The sequence below is a fragment of the Hyperoodon ampullatus genome, assembly GCF_949752795.1.
Source record: "Hyperoodon ampullatus genome assembly, chromosome: 8".
Lineage (NCBI taxonomy): Eukaryota > Metazoa > Chordata > Mammalia > Artiodactyla > Ziphiidae > Hyperoodon > Hyperoodon ampullatus.
Window position 1 is genome coordinate 77,022,110 of NC_136921.1, and position 13,860 is coordinate 77,035,969.

Below are 13,860 nucleotides of genomic sequence, written 5' to 3' on the forward strand. Positions count from 1 at the left end.
CTCCGCGCGCAGGCGCTGCCCTCTGAACTGGAACGGAAAACAACTTCCGGTTGGAGTCCCTCCGCCGGGCGCCGGCGACCCGAGGCGTGAGAGACCGGCGCGGAAGCCCTGAACTGTGAGTAAGAAACTTCGTGAGCTAGTTGGTGTGTCCGAAGCCGTCGGGCACGGCGACGGAGAACTTGTGTGTATGAGCAAGAGGGATACGCTGGCCGTATGGGCGCCGCAGGGAGAGAAGCCGAGGAGCTGCAGAGACAACCAGTTCTCAGAGTAGGGAGGGACTTAGTGCGAGAGAAACCACCTGGGTCCCCATTCCCGAGCAGACCCGGGAGGGGCTTTCCGGGCCCGCGACGTCAGCGCAGCAACGACGGCCCCCGCTGCGACGGCAGCAGGCGAGGGATCCTGCCCGACTCCGCGTCGGCTGCTCTCGGTGACTTGACTTCTTGGCTAGCCACCGGGGAGGCAGGGCTTGCGATGTCAGGGTGAGCAGCGGACCCCGCCTGGAGGTCCCAGCCTCCTTTGAGGACGCGGGCTGCCTTGCAGAAGCTAGTACTATCGTTGTTACTCTTCCGAAAACTTCGTCGGTTCTTTTTGTTGTTCTTTCCCCAAGATTATTGCACAGTTCCGCTCTCAGCTTTCCTGTGGGGTGTCATCATAGCCTTGTCAATGAGAAGTTAGGTAACTTCCCCGAGGGTCACGGAGAGAATAGATGGCTGAGGCGGAAAGAGCAGAAGCAAACCCTGCCCCCAGTGGGAACCGGGCGATAAGGTGGAATCCCCAGCGCGGCGTAAACTGACTAGCGACTAGTTACGGGTGTCACAAGCTGTGCTTGTCACGAAGTGAAGAAAGAAGGGGGAAGACACTCAAACCAAAGAGTCTTTGTGTCTCTTATTATGCTGTAACAAGCAGAAGTAGAACAGCCTTTGCTATGTCAAGTGTCATTTATCTCACAGATTCTTTTGACAAGTTATATCTTAAGAGAGAAACGGTAGTAAAGGAAGTGAAATGACATGAAAGTGAAGGAAAATAACGTGATCTGCTTCCCTACCACGGTTGGAATACACATTTCAAACGAGAGGTAGCAGAGAAGCAAGCTCTGTATTCTGCTGAAAAATTATTTTGCCCCTCTCATTAGGGAGGGGAGGAGAACTCTAAAGTGATAGTCATGCATAAAGCAGAAAATGTAACTCCTTCACAGCCCTCTCCCCAACCACAGGTACTCCAACGCCTTCCACATCTCTCTTATGTGTACGTAAACATGTTGTTTCGCTTTCTTATGAAAATGAGATTATATACGCATACAGTTCTATTTGGTTTTTCAGATGAAAAATATATAGTGGAAATCTTACCACATGTAGCTCTACTTTTTCTTAATGTCAGCATGGTATTCCTTTGCCTGGATGTACCATATGTAGTTAACCATTTCTTGATATGGCCTTTCTATATATTTTGCCCTTGTTCTACAAAATTATCCGTATTTCATTAGGATACAGATATATTAATCCTCTGTGAATTATATGGCAAATATTTTCAAGAACTATCAGTCCTGGTTTAAATGCCCAGGTTTTGTATCGCATAAGAATGCTATCCTTACTCAAAAATTATTAAAATATTTTCCTGTATTGTCTGTTAATTCTTTTTATAGTTTTGTATGCTTTACTCATTAAAACATATGAAAATTATTTTTGTACATTGTATAAGATAGGGTTTAGCCATTTTTCCTGAAATCATTTGCTGAAATCAATTCTTTCCCAACTGACTAGAAATACTACCTTAATATAGTAAATTTCCACCTGTACATGAGCCTTTTTTTTTTTTTTTGGATTCTTCTGTTGCTATGTTCTATTTGCCTCTTCCTATACAAATACCAATCTCTTTGATTAGGCACTTTTTAGTAATTCATAAAGCAAGTCCCTCTTCATTTGCCTTTTTCAAAATATCCTTGGTGATTGCGTTCTCTTCTCAGGTAAAATTTAAAGTAAACTGTTTATGTTTCATTAAAACATAACTTTTTTGGGGGGGGTTAGCCATCCACTAATGTTTTGTGACTGGTATGTAGATAATTTATATATCTGGCCAACTTTCTAAACTTATTAGTTGTAATAAATTTTTTCTCTTGAATTTTCTAGGAAAAGAGTCATCTAAATATAATCTTATCTCCTTCTTTATACTTCTTTCTTTCTTTGGTTTAATAAATTTCTAGCTTCTCCAGAACAGTTGTATATAACATTGATTCAGGCCATCCTTATCATATTTCTTAGTTTGTGGATGTTTTTACTGTGTCATCATTAAATATGAATTTTAGAGTAAATTTCAAATAATTTTATTTATCAAGGAAGTGTCTTTAATATTTCTAGTTACTAGGATTTTTGCAGGGGATGGATTTTGGATTGTGTCTAAAGTTGGGTTTTTTTGGTTTTGTTTTTTCTTTTGGTCTGCTTGCATTGGCTAGCACTTGGAGAGCAGTTTTAACTAACAGAGGTTGAATGTTCATTTGGTCTGTATATTTCTTGTTGTCAAGATGTCTTTTCATTACTACTTAACTGAACATTTTTATCAGGAGTAGAAGTTGAGTTTTGTCATACGACATTTTGGCATCTATCATGGCCTATCACGTGCTTTTCTTCCTTGACCTATTAGAATGGAAAATTGTTTTAGTAGATTTTTAGGGTTTTTGTTGTTGTTGTTTTGTTTTGTTTTTGATGTTTATTGGAGTATGGTTGATTTACAATGTTATGTTACCTTCAGGTGTACAGCAAAGTGAATCAGTTATACATATACATATATCCACTTTTTTTTTTAGATTCTTTTCCCACATGGGCCATTACAGAGTATTGAGTAGAGTTCCGTGTGCTATACAGCAGGTCCTTATTAGTTATCTATTTTATATATAGTCGTGTGTATATGTCAATCCCAATCTCCCAATTTATCCCTCCCCCCTTTCCCCCTTGGTAACCGTAAGTTTGCTTTCTACATCTGTGACTCTACTTCTGTTTTGTAAATAAGTTCATTTTTACCCTTGATTTCTAGTTTTTGAACCAACCTTACACTTAGTCATTGTGTAATATTTAAGCATATAGGTTTCTTTTCGGTCACATTTTTATTTAAAATCAGTAATTGAGTTTCATCTGTAGTTATCTTTTTACTGTTATCTTTGGCAGAGTTTGATATCAAGGCTATGCTGATTTTCTAAAAAGAATTGAGAAGAGTTCCTTCTTTCTCTGCTCTGAGGTTGTTTAAATACAGCTTAAGAGCTCTCTGTTTGAAGGTCTGAAAGAATTCACTCATGAACCCATCTGAAAGTACAGTGGACCCTTGAATAACACTTGGGGGTTAGGGGTGCCGAGCCTACCAGCAGTTGAAAATCTGCATGTAATTTATAGTCAGCCCTCCGTGTCCGAGGTTCTGCATCCTCAGATTCAACCAACTGCAGATAGTATAGTACTGTAGTATATATTTAGTGGGAAAAAAATTCACCTGTAAGTGTATCCATGCAGTTAAAACCCATGTTGTTCAAGGGTCAGTTGTACATTGTTCTTTTTTTTTTTTTTTTTTTTTTTTTGCGGTACGCTGGCCTCTCACTGTTATGGCCTCTCCCGTTGTGGAGCACAGGCTCCAGATGCGCAGGCTCAGCGGCCATAGCTCACGGGCCCAGCCGCTCCGCGGCATGTGGGATCTTCCCGGACCGGGGCACGAACCCGTGTCCCCTGCATCGGCAGGCGGACCCTCAACCACTGCGCCACCAGGGAAGCCCTGTACATTGTTCTTAAAAACAGCAATAATATTCAGCAAAAAGGTCCAGAACTTTAAAAGGCGAACAAACAAAAACTCCTTAGAGTAAATCCTTATAAAAGAAAGGGTGTGAAACACCAATAATGTCAAGAAAGAAGAACTGCTGTACTGATCCTGGTTATTTTTGTCCCCCACCTTTTTTTTCCCCCCCTGTTCTGGGAAAATGCTGTAGGTAGACTGAGGCTGATAATAAAGTGTTTTACTGTTTTTTCTCTTCTCTACTCCAGTTTATGAAGGAAAGAGTGTTGCTTCTACATGGGCAAGCTCTTCTATGCCCTGAAAGAAACCAAGAGGGAAACTCAACTGAGAAAGCATGAGTTTCACTTTGTTGTCATCAGCTTCCCAATTTTGCCAGGAAATTTCTTGCTTTAGAGGTAGTAACCAAGCTGACATTCTACTCTAGCCAAATCCCATAGGGGAGTTTCAAAATGAGTGGTTGAGAACATATGCAAGCTCAGCATGCTTTTACTTATTTAATATGAAGTGAAAATCAGTAGCACAGTCTAGGTATGTACATGGCCTGTGCACACACATAAGAACAGGGCTGGCTTCTAAGGAATACAAACCATCTAACCAAAGCCCACCGTTTTACTCAGCTAACGGTTTACTGTTAATATGTGAATAGTATTGTATTATGTAATCTTTGGTAGAGTTATTAACTTTTATAAATGATTATTTTAAATACTTTTTGATTACTTTCAAGACTATTACCTTAGATAATGCAGTTTAGCAGTGTACATCTGTGAACTGTGGAGGAGAATTCAAGACACTCGTAAATGTTATTTACAGAAGAATACAGGCATTATGTCAATGCTTGGATATTTGAGTATCTTAAATTATCATCTATTAATCTGGAACAGATAATTGTTGGCATAATTTGGGGGGGTGTGCCCTAAATAAATAAAGACTTGCATGTTTTTTAAAAGCATACCTATTATCTGTAAGGAAATGGTAAAAAATAGATAGCCTGTTGATGTAAAACTTCATATTCTAACTACAGTTGATCCTTGAACAACACAGGGGTTAGGCATGCCAATCCTCTGCTCAGTTGAAAATCTGCCTATATTTTACAGTCAGCCTTCTGTATCCAAGGTTCCTCCATATCTGTGTTTCCACCATACTGGCAGTTCCACATCCAGGGATTCAACCAACCACAAATCATATAGTACTATAGTATTTACTCTTGAAAATATCCGTGGATAGGTAGACCTGTGCAGTTCAAACCTTTGTTATTCAAGGGCCAACCGTATTCTTATGCTTTAGCTGATTAGCTCTTCCTACTATTTATCCTTTTGTTTTCTAACACCTTTCTAAGCATGAATAAATATTAACTGTTCAATTTCAACTTGGTTGTGTTTAATTATGGCAAGCCAAATTCTAGTTTCTATTTTCTATTGGATTTATGTTGTGGCTGCCATTCCTCCCATGCTATCTCTTACGCTTGCCGCTTTGGTTTTCAGTCATGGGTAGAGGGAAAGAGGAGACTATTACCAAGAATAGGTAACCAAAGTTCTTTTTGGTCCAGGACCAAGATTTTGAATCATTTTCAAAAAAGGATAAGAGAGAATATGTATTGAACTCCCTTGTGGGTGGGTGACTAATTAGTGTACAGAGTCTTCTGAACTACATGCAGTGTTTGACAGCTGTTCAAAAAAGTTGAGGAGGGGCTTCCCTGGTGGCGCAGTGGTTGAGAGTTCGCCTGCCGATGGAGGGGACATGGGTTCATGCTCGGTCCGGGAAGATTCCACATGCCGCGCAGCGGCTAGACCCGTGAGCCATGACCGCTGAGCCTGCGCGTCCGGAGCCTGTGCTCCGCAACGGGAGAGGCCACAACAGTGAGAGGCCCGCGTACCGCAAAAAAAAAAAAAAAAGTTGAGGAGGATTGGAACAGGCAGTGGTTCCAGAGCCTTTGCAACTGAAAACAAGCCTTTGGGACCTAGTAATGCATATGTTATAGGTTTTCAATCCCCATCTATAAAAACATTTTTTTTTAAATTGTGGTGAAATTTACCACCTTAGCCATTTTTAAGTAGTGTTGCGTGTATTCACATTGTTGTATTGTACAAGCAAGAGAAACTTCCCTAAGAGACTTACTTTTTTTTAAGAAAAAAGTTTAGGAAGTAAATAACAATGATAATTATTTGTCTCATGGGGGAAATGTCCTGGACAGTAACCTGAGTTTTCTTCCTTTTACCTTCAGAGATACACTCTCTATGATGGTAATTACCATTACTAAATTATGAGAGTAGACAGTTTGAGCACCAATGATCTTTAATAGCTTTCACTTACCACCAATACTTTTTCTTTGCGAAAAAGAAGGGTCTATTGAAAATAGGTCGTTAACAGTGAAAACAGTCTGTCTTTCAAGTCATTCCTGTAAGGAATTAGAGGAAATTGAGTAGACTAAAAAATAATATGAGTTCCATTTTGATGGTTGCTTAGTCAGTTGAAGTTATAAGAATGCTTGAGATATTTGCAGTAGAATGAGGTATGGAGAATTGTTCTCTTGAGCAGCAGAATAAACGCACTCAGGTAATTTTGCTGTGGAGAATGACTTGCTCTAAGGGCAGAAATCAGGGACTCAGGTCCCTTCAAGATAATATACTATTTTAAATTGCTTGAAGAAAATCAACTGTTCTTGTGGGATATTTAAGTGGTTTTAATATTTATAGTTAATAAATATGTGGCTTTTACTTTAATGTAATTTCATGATTTTATATATTTGCTATCCCTAAACTAGAAATGCCTTTCCCTTGATATTGATGTTTTTCAACCTTTTTAAATCCATATTTCCTTTTTTATAAACATTAAAATACCACAAATCCTAGGAGATATGTGCCCTTCCTTCCCACAAAGTCCTCTCTTACACCTCGTCATACTGAATATAAACTTTCTCTTGCAGTTTTCCCCATCCAAGAATATTCTGTAGAGCCTTTCTTTGTATGATTTATGCAAACAGATTTTTAATATTAAATAGCCATTTTAAATTGATAACTCCCCCTCCCCTATCTCTAGATTCTAACATGGCCCCTACTCAGAAGAGAGGATACCCCTTACATGGGCTGAGCAAGCTAACTGAGCAATGCAGTGTTTATGTTTACCTCAGATGGGTAGAACATCACATGCCTAATTTCCTTTTTGGTGTTAATACTATTTAGTTTTGCACTTCAACCCATAGAATTTGATACACAGTTTGAGAGAGGTCCTACTGGAGATAAAAAAGGAAATGAGGCAAAGCTGAGACTCATGGGTGTGGTCTTTGGCTGTAAAGTCTTCTTTTAACTCTTAGAAGATAGCACAAAAAGTTTCACCAGGTTTTAACATCCAGCAAAGTGGAGAACCTGGTCTGGGGAGCTTTTGGTTTGATCAGGGGGATTGTCTTACCTTGTTTATCCTGATGCATTTAGCAATCCAGCTTATGAAAAAAATACAAAATCCAAATTCTGACACTGCTGGATCTATGATATTTAAGTTTCTATTATTTTAGCTGCCTGAATGGAACACAGTAACAGTGCAGTGCAGTGTGCTATGGGTATATCCATAACCGAAGTTTACAACCTGGAAAGTGAGAACAGAAATGCAAGCTGTCATTTTGGGGAATTGGCTGCTTGTGTTATGGAACTTTCTTAAAAGTGGGAAATGATCGTAAGTAAATGTCAGGAGTGACAGTTCTCTTCCATTTCCTCTCTTCAAGCAAGGAAAACACACATACTTTTTAGTGTCTTTAAAGGTTTACCTTAACCGTCTAAGACAGAGGATGTTATTTATGTGTATATACTACATTATTGACTTATTTTCTGCTTTTTGCTTCTGTTGCTTTTTGTGAGTGAGGAGGCAAACATAGAGCTAAGATAGAGAAAAGACAGGATGTATCTCACTTATTCACCTCTTCATTTGCTAAGATGGCAACTTTTCTGAGATAGAATATGAACTCTTATTATTATTCATACCCCGAGGGGTTGGAAAAAGCAGGTGACTTTCTTTTCTAGGGCAGAGTGGAAGATGTCATAGTTACTCTATGTGATCCTTCCCCCATCCTGAAGCTTCTGTAGATTTAAACTGGCCTCTTACCACAAGCGTGAACCCTGGTAGAACACTTACCCAGAAGCAGAATAGTCTCAGCAGTGGGGGAAACCCAGCAGAGGACCTTTTTCTATTTACTAAATCACCCACACTTGTCTCTACTTGTCCACAAAAAGGAAACTTGATAAAGATTTATAAGTCATTTTAGGGGTGGAGGTGGTGGATATCTACCTTTAGGCCTGTGATTCTTTTCAAACTCGAAATCCCAATGTATATAACTAATCACAGTTGAACTGCTCTGGTTGAACTGGGCAATTGGTGGTAGAACATTGTTTGGCTCATACACCTACAGCCTCAATGGAGCTCTAAAAGCACCACTACTTTCTTTGATTATTACTTTTTATTCAGGATTGGTTAGATATCATTTGGTATCATAATGCTAGCTGTCAAAGACAACAGGCTTAAGATATTTTTATCTATAAAATAAGGGAAGAAATGTTTGTTTAAAAAGAAGGAGGGGTACTTCCCTGGTGGCACAGTGCTTAAGAATCTGCCTGCCAATGCAGGGGACATTGGTTCAAGCCCTGGTCCAGGAAAATCCCACATGTCGCAGAGCAACTAAGCCCATGTGCCACAACTGCTGAGCCTGTGCTCTAGAGCCCACGAGCCACAACTACTGAAGCCCGAGCACCTAGAGCCCATGCTCCACAACAAGAGAAGCCACCACAATGAGAAGTCCGTGCACCTCAACAAAGAGTAGCCCCTGCTCGCCACAGCTAGAGAAAGCCTGCGCGCAGCAACGAAGACCCAATGCAGCTAAAAATAAATAAATAAACAAACAAATAAAGAAGAAGGAGGGTGGGAGGAGTTAGAGTACCACTTCAGAAAATTTAACATCCAGATAGTAGGATTCACAAAGGGACACAGAAGGAATGAAATTGCCCAAAAAGTTATTCAAGAAAATTTGCAAGAACTGAAGGATGAACTTCCACATGGGTTAAGTACAAGATCAGAAATCATAATGGCTCTGGACTTCAACAAAAACAAAAGGGAGCATAGTAAAACTTACAAAATTCTGAGGAAAAATTACTTCCAACCTAGAACTCATAACCTGGCAAACTATCAGTTAAATCTGAGGGTAAAGATATTTTCAGTTATGCAGGGTCTCAAAAAATTTACTTTGCAGGCACTTTATCAGGAAGCTACTAGAGGGTTTACTCCACCAAATTGGGGAGTAAAACAAGAAGGATGAAGATTCGGGATACTGAAAATGAGGGATTCAGCTAGAGAGAGAGGTGAATAAAGGGAATCATCAAATTCAAGTTGAAAGAAGGTCTCAAGATGAAGGCTTTCCTCTAGGCATAGAAATCAACAAATCTAGACTTGAGCAAGTCAGAAAGCTCAAGGAGAGATTCTTCTAAGTAGATGAAATTGATAGAATAATTGAAGTGTCTCAATGGATTGAGGAGTTGTAGTAATGATAATAAGAAATAAAACAAACAAGAAGTTTTTTCAGGAAAAATGTTTTTCAGGAAAGGAAAAGGAGCCATAGTATATTATATGGCTCAGCAGTGAATAGCATTACGTAGTCATAAGAAAGTTAAAGTAGAATGCAAATCTAACCAAAAAATAGGATATAACTATATGAGGAGAATGGGGAGGATATAAAGGGAGGGGAGATTTTAAAGAGAGCTGAATCCTTATTTTGCATAGTGGGAAGACAAGTAAAACTGAAAAATCAGTAGTGGCAATATTAGCATGTTATTTAGAGATAATACCAAAAAGAATCAACCAAAAGGGACTTCGCTGGTGGTGCAGTGGTTAAGAATCTGCCTCCCAATGCAGGGGACATGGGTTTGAGCCCTGGTCAGGGAAGATCCCACATGCCACGGAGCAACTAAGCCTGTGCACCACAACTACTGAGCCTGCGCTCTAGAGCCCGCATGCCACAACTACTGAGCCCACGTGCCACAACTACTGAAGCCCACACGCCTAGAGCCCGTGCTCCACAACAAGAGAAGCCACTGCAATGAGAAGCCCGTGCACCGCAACGAAGAGTAGCCCCTGCTCGCTGCAACTAGAGAAAGCCCACGTGCAGCAACGAAGAGCTGACGCAGCCAAAAATTAAAAATAAAATAAAAATAAATTTATTTTTTAAAAAAAGAGGAATCAACCAAAAGAGCTGAAAATTGTTGCCAAGGTGAATCAGGAAATGGGAAGGGAGGAGAGTAAGGTACTACTGTTTTTCTTAAACCTTATAAAGTTATTTTACTCATTAAAATGTAGGTGTGTTATGCTTTGATTAAAAATAAAATAAAAACTAAATAAGGGTGAAAAGAGCTAGGATGTTGGACTTTCACATCAAAGAGACCCGGGTTTATCTGGGTCTTCCATTTTCTAATTCGTTGACCTCAGGCAACGTATTTAACCTTTTGAAGCTCAGTTTCCTTATCTGGAAAGGGAACATTAAAATAAGGTGGTTTATGTCAAGCAGCAAGCAGTTTTTACCTCAGCAGGTGTCAGTCTCTACCCCTGTCCCTAATGTTTCCCAGGAGGAAATAGGGAACCACCACCACTGTTGGGAAGCTTCCCATTCAATTATAAGACTAAGATTGTCCTTCTGGTTCATAGCTGTGTGCCTATTCAGATTGAAGGCATGACACTGTAGCTGTGTGCCTAGTCAGATTGAAGGCATGGCACTGGGATCTATGCCCTTTCTAAACTATCTGTAGATAGTTAGAGAATTTAAATAGAATTGAGATGATTTAGAGTATTGGTAGGGGTAGAATCAAGTTATAAGGACTGCTTGGTGGGAGAAGAGCTCTGGTCACACTCAGATTTCTCTTTCAGCATGAACTTCAGTGCAAATGCCATTAATGGTGTCTCTTCCATTAATAGAGAAAACAGTTGTCACATAGACTGATGAATTGTGGAAATTTCATGGAACCAAGATCAACAAGAGTGCTGTTGCGGGCTTCCCTGGTGGCGCAGTGGTTGAGAGTCCGCCTGCCGATGCAGGGGACACGGGTTCGTGCCCCGGTCTGGGAGGATCCCACATGCCGCGGAGCGGCTTGGCCCATGAGCCATGGCCATTGAGCCTGCGTGTCCGGAGCCTGTGCTCCGCAACGGGAGAGGCCACAACAGTGAGAGGCCCACATACCGCAAAAAAAAAAAAAAAAAAAAGAGTGCTGTTGCTCTGGACCATCTGCCAAAGTATCAAAATACCTTTTTTTTTCTTTTTTTAAGAATATCTACCTTAGCAACTGCTATTTTTGTTTCTCAATTCTATACACTTCTTTTGGAACAGTTCATAAAGCAGATCACCGTGGAACAAAAGGACAGTTTATGAAAGCCTATTTTCCCGCCTTGGTTCATATTTGTGTAGTGTTTTACAGAGTACAGTGCTTTTCCAGTTATGACTTGATCCCCTATGGCAGTGATTCTAAATCTATCACACTTGCTTCTCCCTCTTCCTCCCCTCACTGGCCCCCCTCCACCAAAAAAATTATGATCCAAGAAGTCTTGGACAGGGATGGCTGATCTGTTTTTTGAAACTGCCCTGGATTATTCTAATGTACTGACAGGTTGGGAACCCATGTCCTACAGCATGCTGTACCCCAGACATTCTAAACTGGGGCAGATGAGGGAACTGAGGTCCACAGAAAGGTTACAGCTTATTCACTCTCACCCATCAACAAGCATATCTAGACTGGACATGTTTTCTGCACTTCAACTCTGATTTTATCTTTGGTTGACTAGGCTTTTTAATTTTGATTCTCTGACTTGTATTAAGAGAGAAATTAACACATTTTACACAAGATGTGGTCTCAGTTAAAAATAAGATTTGGAATCTTTATTTTATAGCATCTTTTCATTTTTTCCAGATGCAAAAGGAAATGAAACAGAGAATCAAATTTTTTAATAAACTCTTGCTCCTCCACAGTAGGGTAGCATAACAAGTGTTGGGACTTAACTAGATCTGAATATTCACATTTGAGGAAAACTGGAGTGGCCCTGAAAAGGGTAGAGATTTGGGTAATTTTGGCACAGAGGCAGGTTTGAGAAGTTGGTTTGTCAGGCTACCCAGGGATTTTTAGTCCTGTATTCAGGAGTATTGAACAATAGGAGTAAGAAAGTGTGTTGCATGGTATAAAAATATTGTATCTGGTTTTAACCTTTTATCATATTATACATTTAAAGTCACAACCTAAACATCTTGGGAATGACTAGGAATGGAGATGTGGATATCTCTGAAACCTTATTTATTTTCTCACTGGAGTTCTCTCAGTTACTTCTAATAAGACAAGTTGTGACTTGCAAACATTTGCCCAGCAGCCTCTAGGTGTCCTCAGGGAAATTAAAAGCAGGGGTATGAAGAGCCATAGAGTTCTGTGCTGGTAATTAAGAGCACAGAGTACAGCTTATAATTATGTAGGCTTTTGCCTGTTCCCATTTATCATTGGTAATATTCTCAAGGCTAAATGACTGCTCAGCAATTTCAACTGCGATTTAAGAGAAAATAGGCCTTTTTGTGAAAAGGTCCTCTGTCTCCCGAAGTTTCATTCTCTTTTCATAGAAGAGCTCTGTCCTTTCGTAGTGGTTATGATTTAGTAAATGACTCAGAGATCCTGGAGGGGCCCCTAATCTGTGAACTCATGAGATTTTAACTACTTCTTTTTCAAAAACAACTTTGCCCTTTATGAATCTGGTGCATCCTGTGTCATCTCTTCTGGTTGGGGGGACCTTTTTAAGATTACTGAAAATATTTTTCATACTTTTTAAATGAAAACCAGAAGATAGGTACAAACATTCTACTCTTGTGAAAGATCATTAATAATACTATTTCATTATCATAAATTTGGTAGAGTAGAAGAGAGAGACTTAAGAATAATAACACTCTACCAGAAAGTTATTTTTCTTGTTATTTAACACCGTATAAATGTTAACAGAACAGAACGTTAGATAACATTCCTACCTGTTTGGCTAATAATCTCTTCATATAAGGTAACAGACTTATACTAAAATGCCTTACTATTTTATGCATATCCTAGTTTTCCTTCTGACATTGTCCAGTGGGCCTATCCTCTTTTTTGGTTTATATTTGGGAGAAAAAAAGTGTGCATCTTGTGACACAAAGTGGTACAATAACAAGTATTGCTTCTTTCTCTCTCCACTGTTTTCTTTTAAAAAATGTAAGGGTTTTGTTTGTTTGCTTCTTTTTTGGTAAAAAGATTTTGGCCTGGTTGACTGTCAACGAGTATCAGAGGACATTAAAAACTTTAAGAATATAAGCAGGAGGGAAGGAATACTTAGCCATCATTTCTTCCTTTAGATTTCATTATCACTCAATTGGTACATTTTTCCTGACTGTTGTTAATTATGTTTCTGTTAGCACTTTTGTTCAGAATTGAATTCAATATCCTCTCCTCTCCCCCTCAGTATTTCTTCCTGTTTCTCTGTGGCTGACTAGCATCACTGTTTGCCTAATTTTTGAAAAATATGGCTGGTGAACTATCTTTAACGAAATAACCTGATTACTTTACTTATTAAAATATAGATTAGAGGACTCCTTCCCAGGCCAACTGATTCAGAATTGCTGGGCCCTGAATGCTTCCTTCTTGTCTGTTGTACAGATCCAGTTGGCCAACAAATCCTGTTGATTCTACCTTTAAAGTGTCTCTTGAATCCATTCATCTTTCATTTTCCCTACTCTAGTTTAAGCCCTCATCTTTCACCCAGAATACAGCAGTAGTTTCTTATGGATATCCTCACTTTGTCTCCCTCATTAGTTTATATTCCCTGCTGGTATCCAGTTAATCTTTCTAAAACATATCCATCTCCTGCTTGACAATCCTCCATTATTCCTTAATGTTAGCAAGTTAAAGTCTAAATTGCTTAGAGTGACATTCAAGGTCTACTGCAATCTGGCCGTATCTAATCTGCTGTGTATAGTTTATGTAGTTAGTGCACTCTGTAACTCTAGGGTGTAACTCTTTCCAATTATGGTCTACATGAATGGTACCCATAGGGTTCTTTCAGTGCCGCACA

The 13,860-nt window shown here is 39.5% G+C and overlaps 1 protein-coding gene across 1 annotated transcript in view; it reads left to right on the plus strand.

Annotated features, from left to right (window-relative positions):
• Positions 1-213: 213 nt before the first annotated feature.
• Positions 214-13,860, plus strand: part of TANK (TRAF family member associated NFKB activator) — a gene marked incomplete at both ends in the record, with an annotated part of 75,682 nt that continues 62,035 nt past the window's right edge. Inside the window, one exon of the mRNA XM_079710221.1 lies at positions 214-479. Coding sequence (XP_079566347.1) covers positions 214-479 — 266 coding nt within the window. The remainder of the gene's footprint in view (positions 480-13,860) is intronic.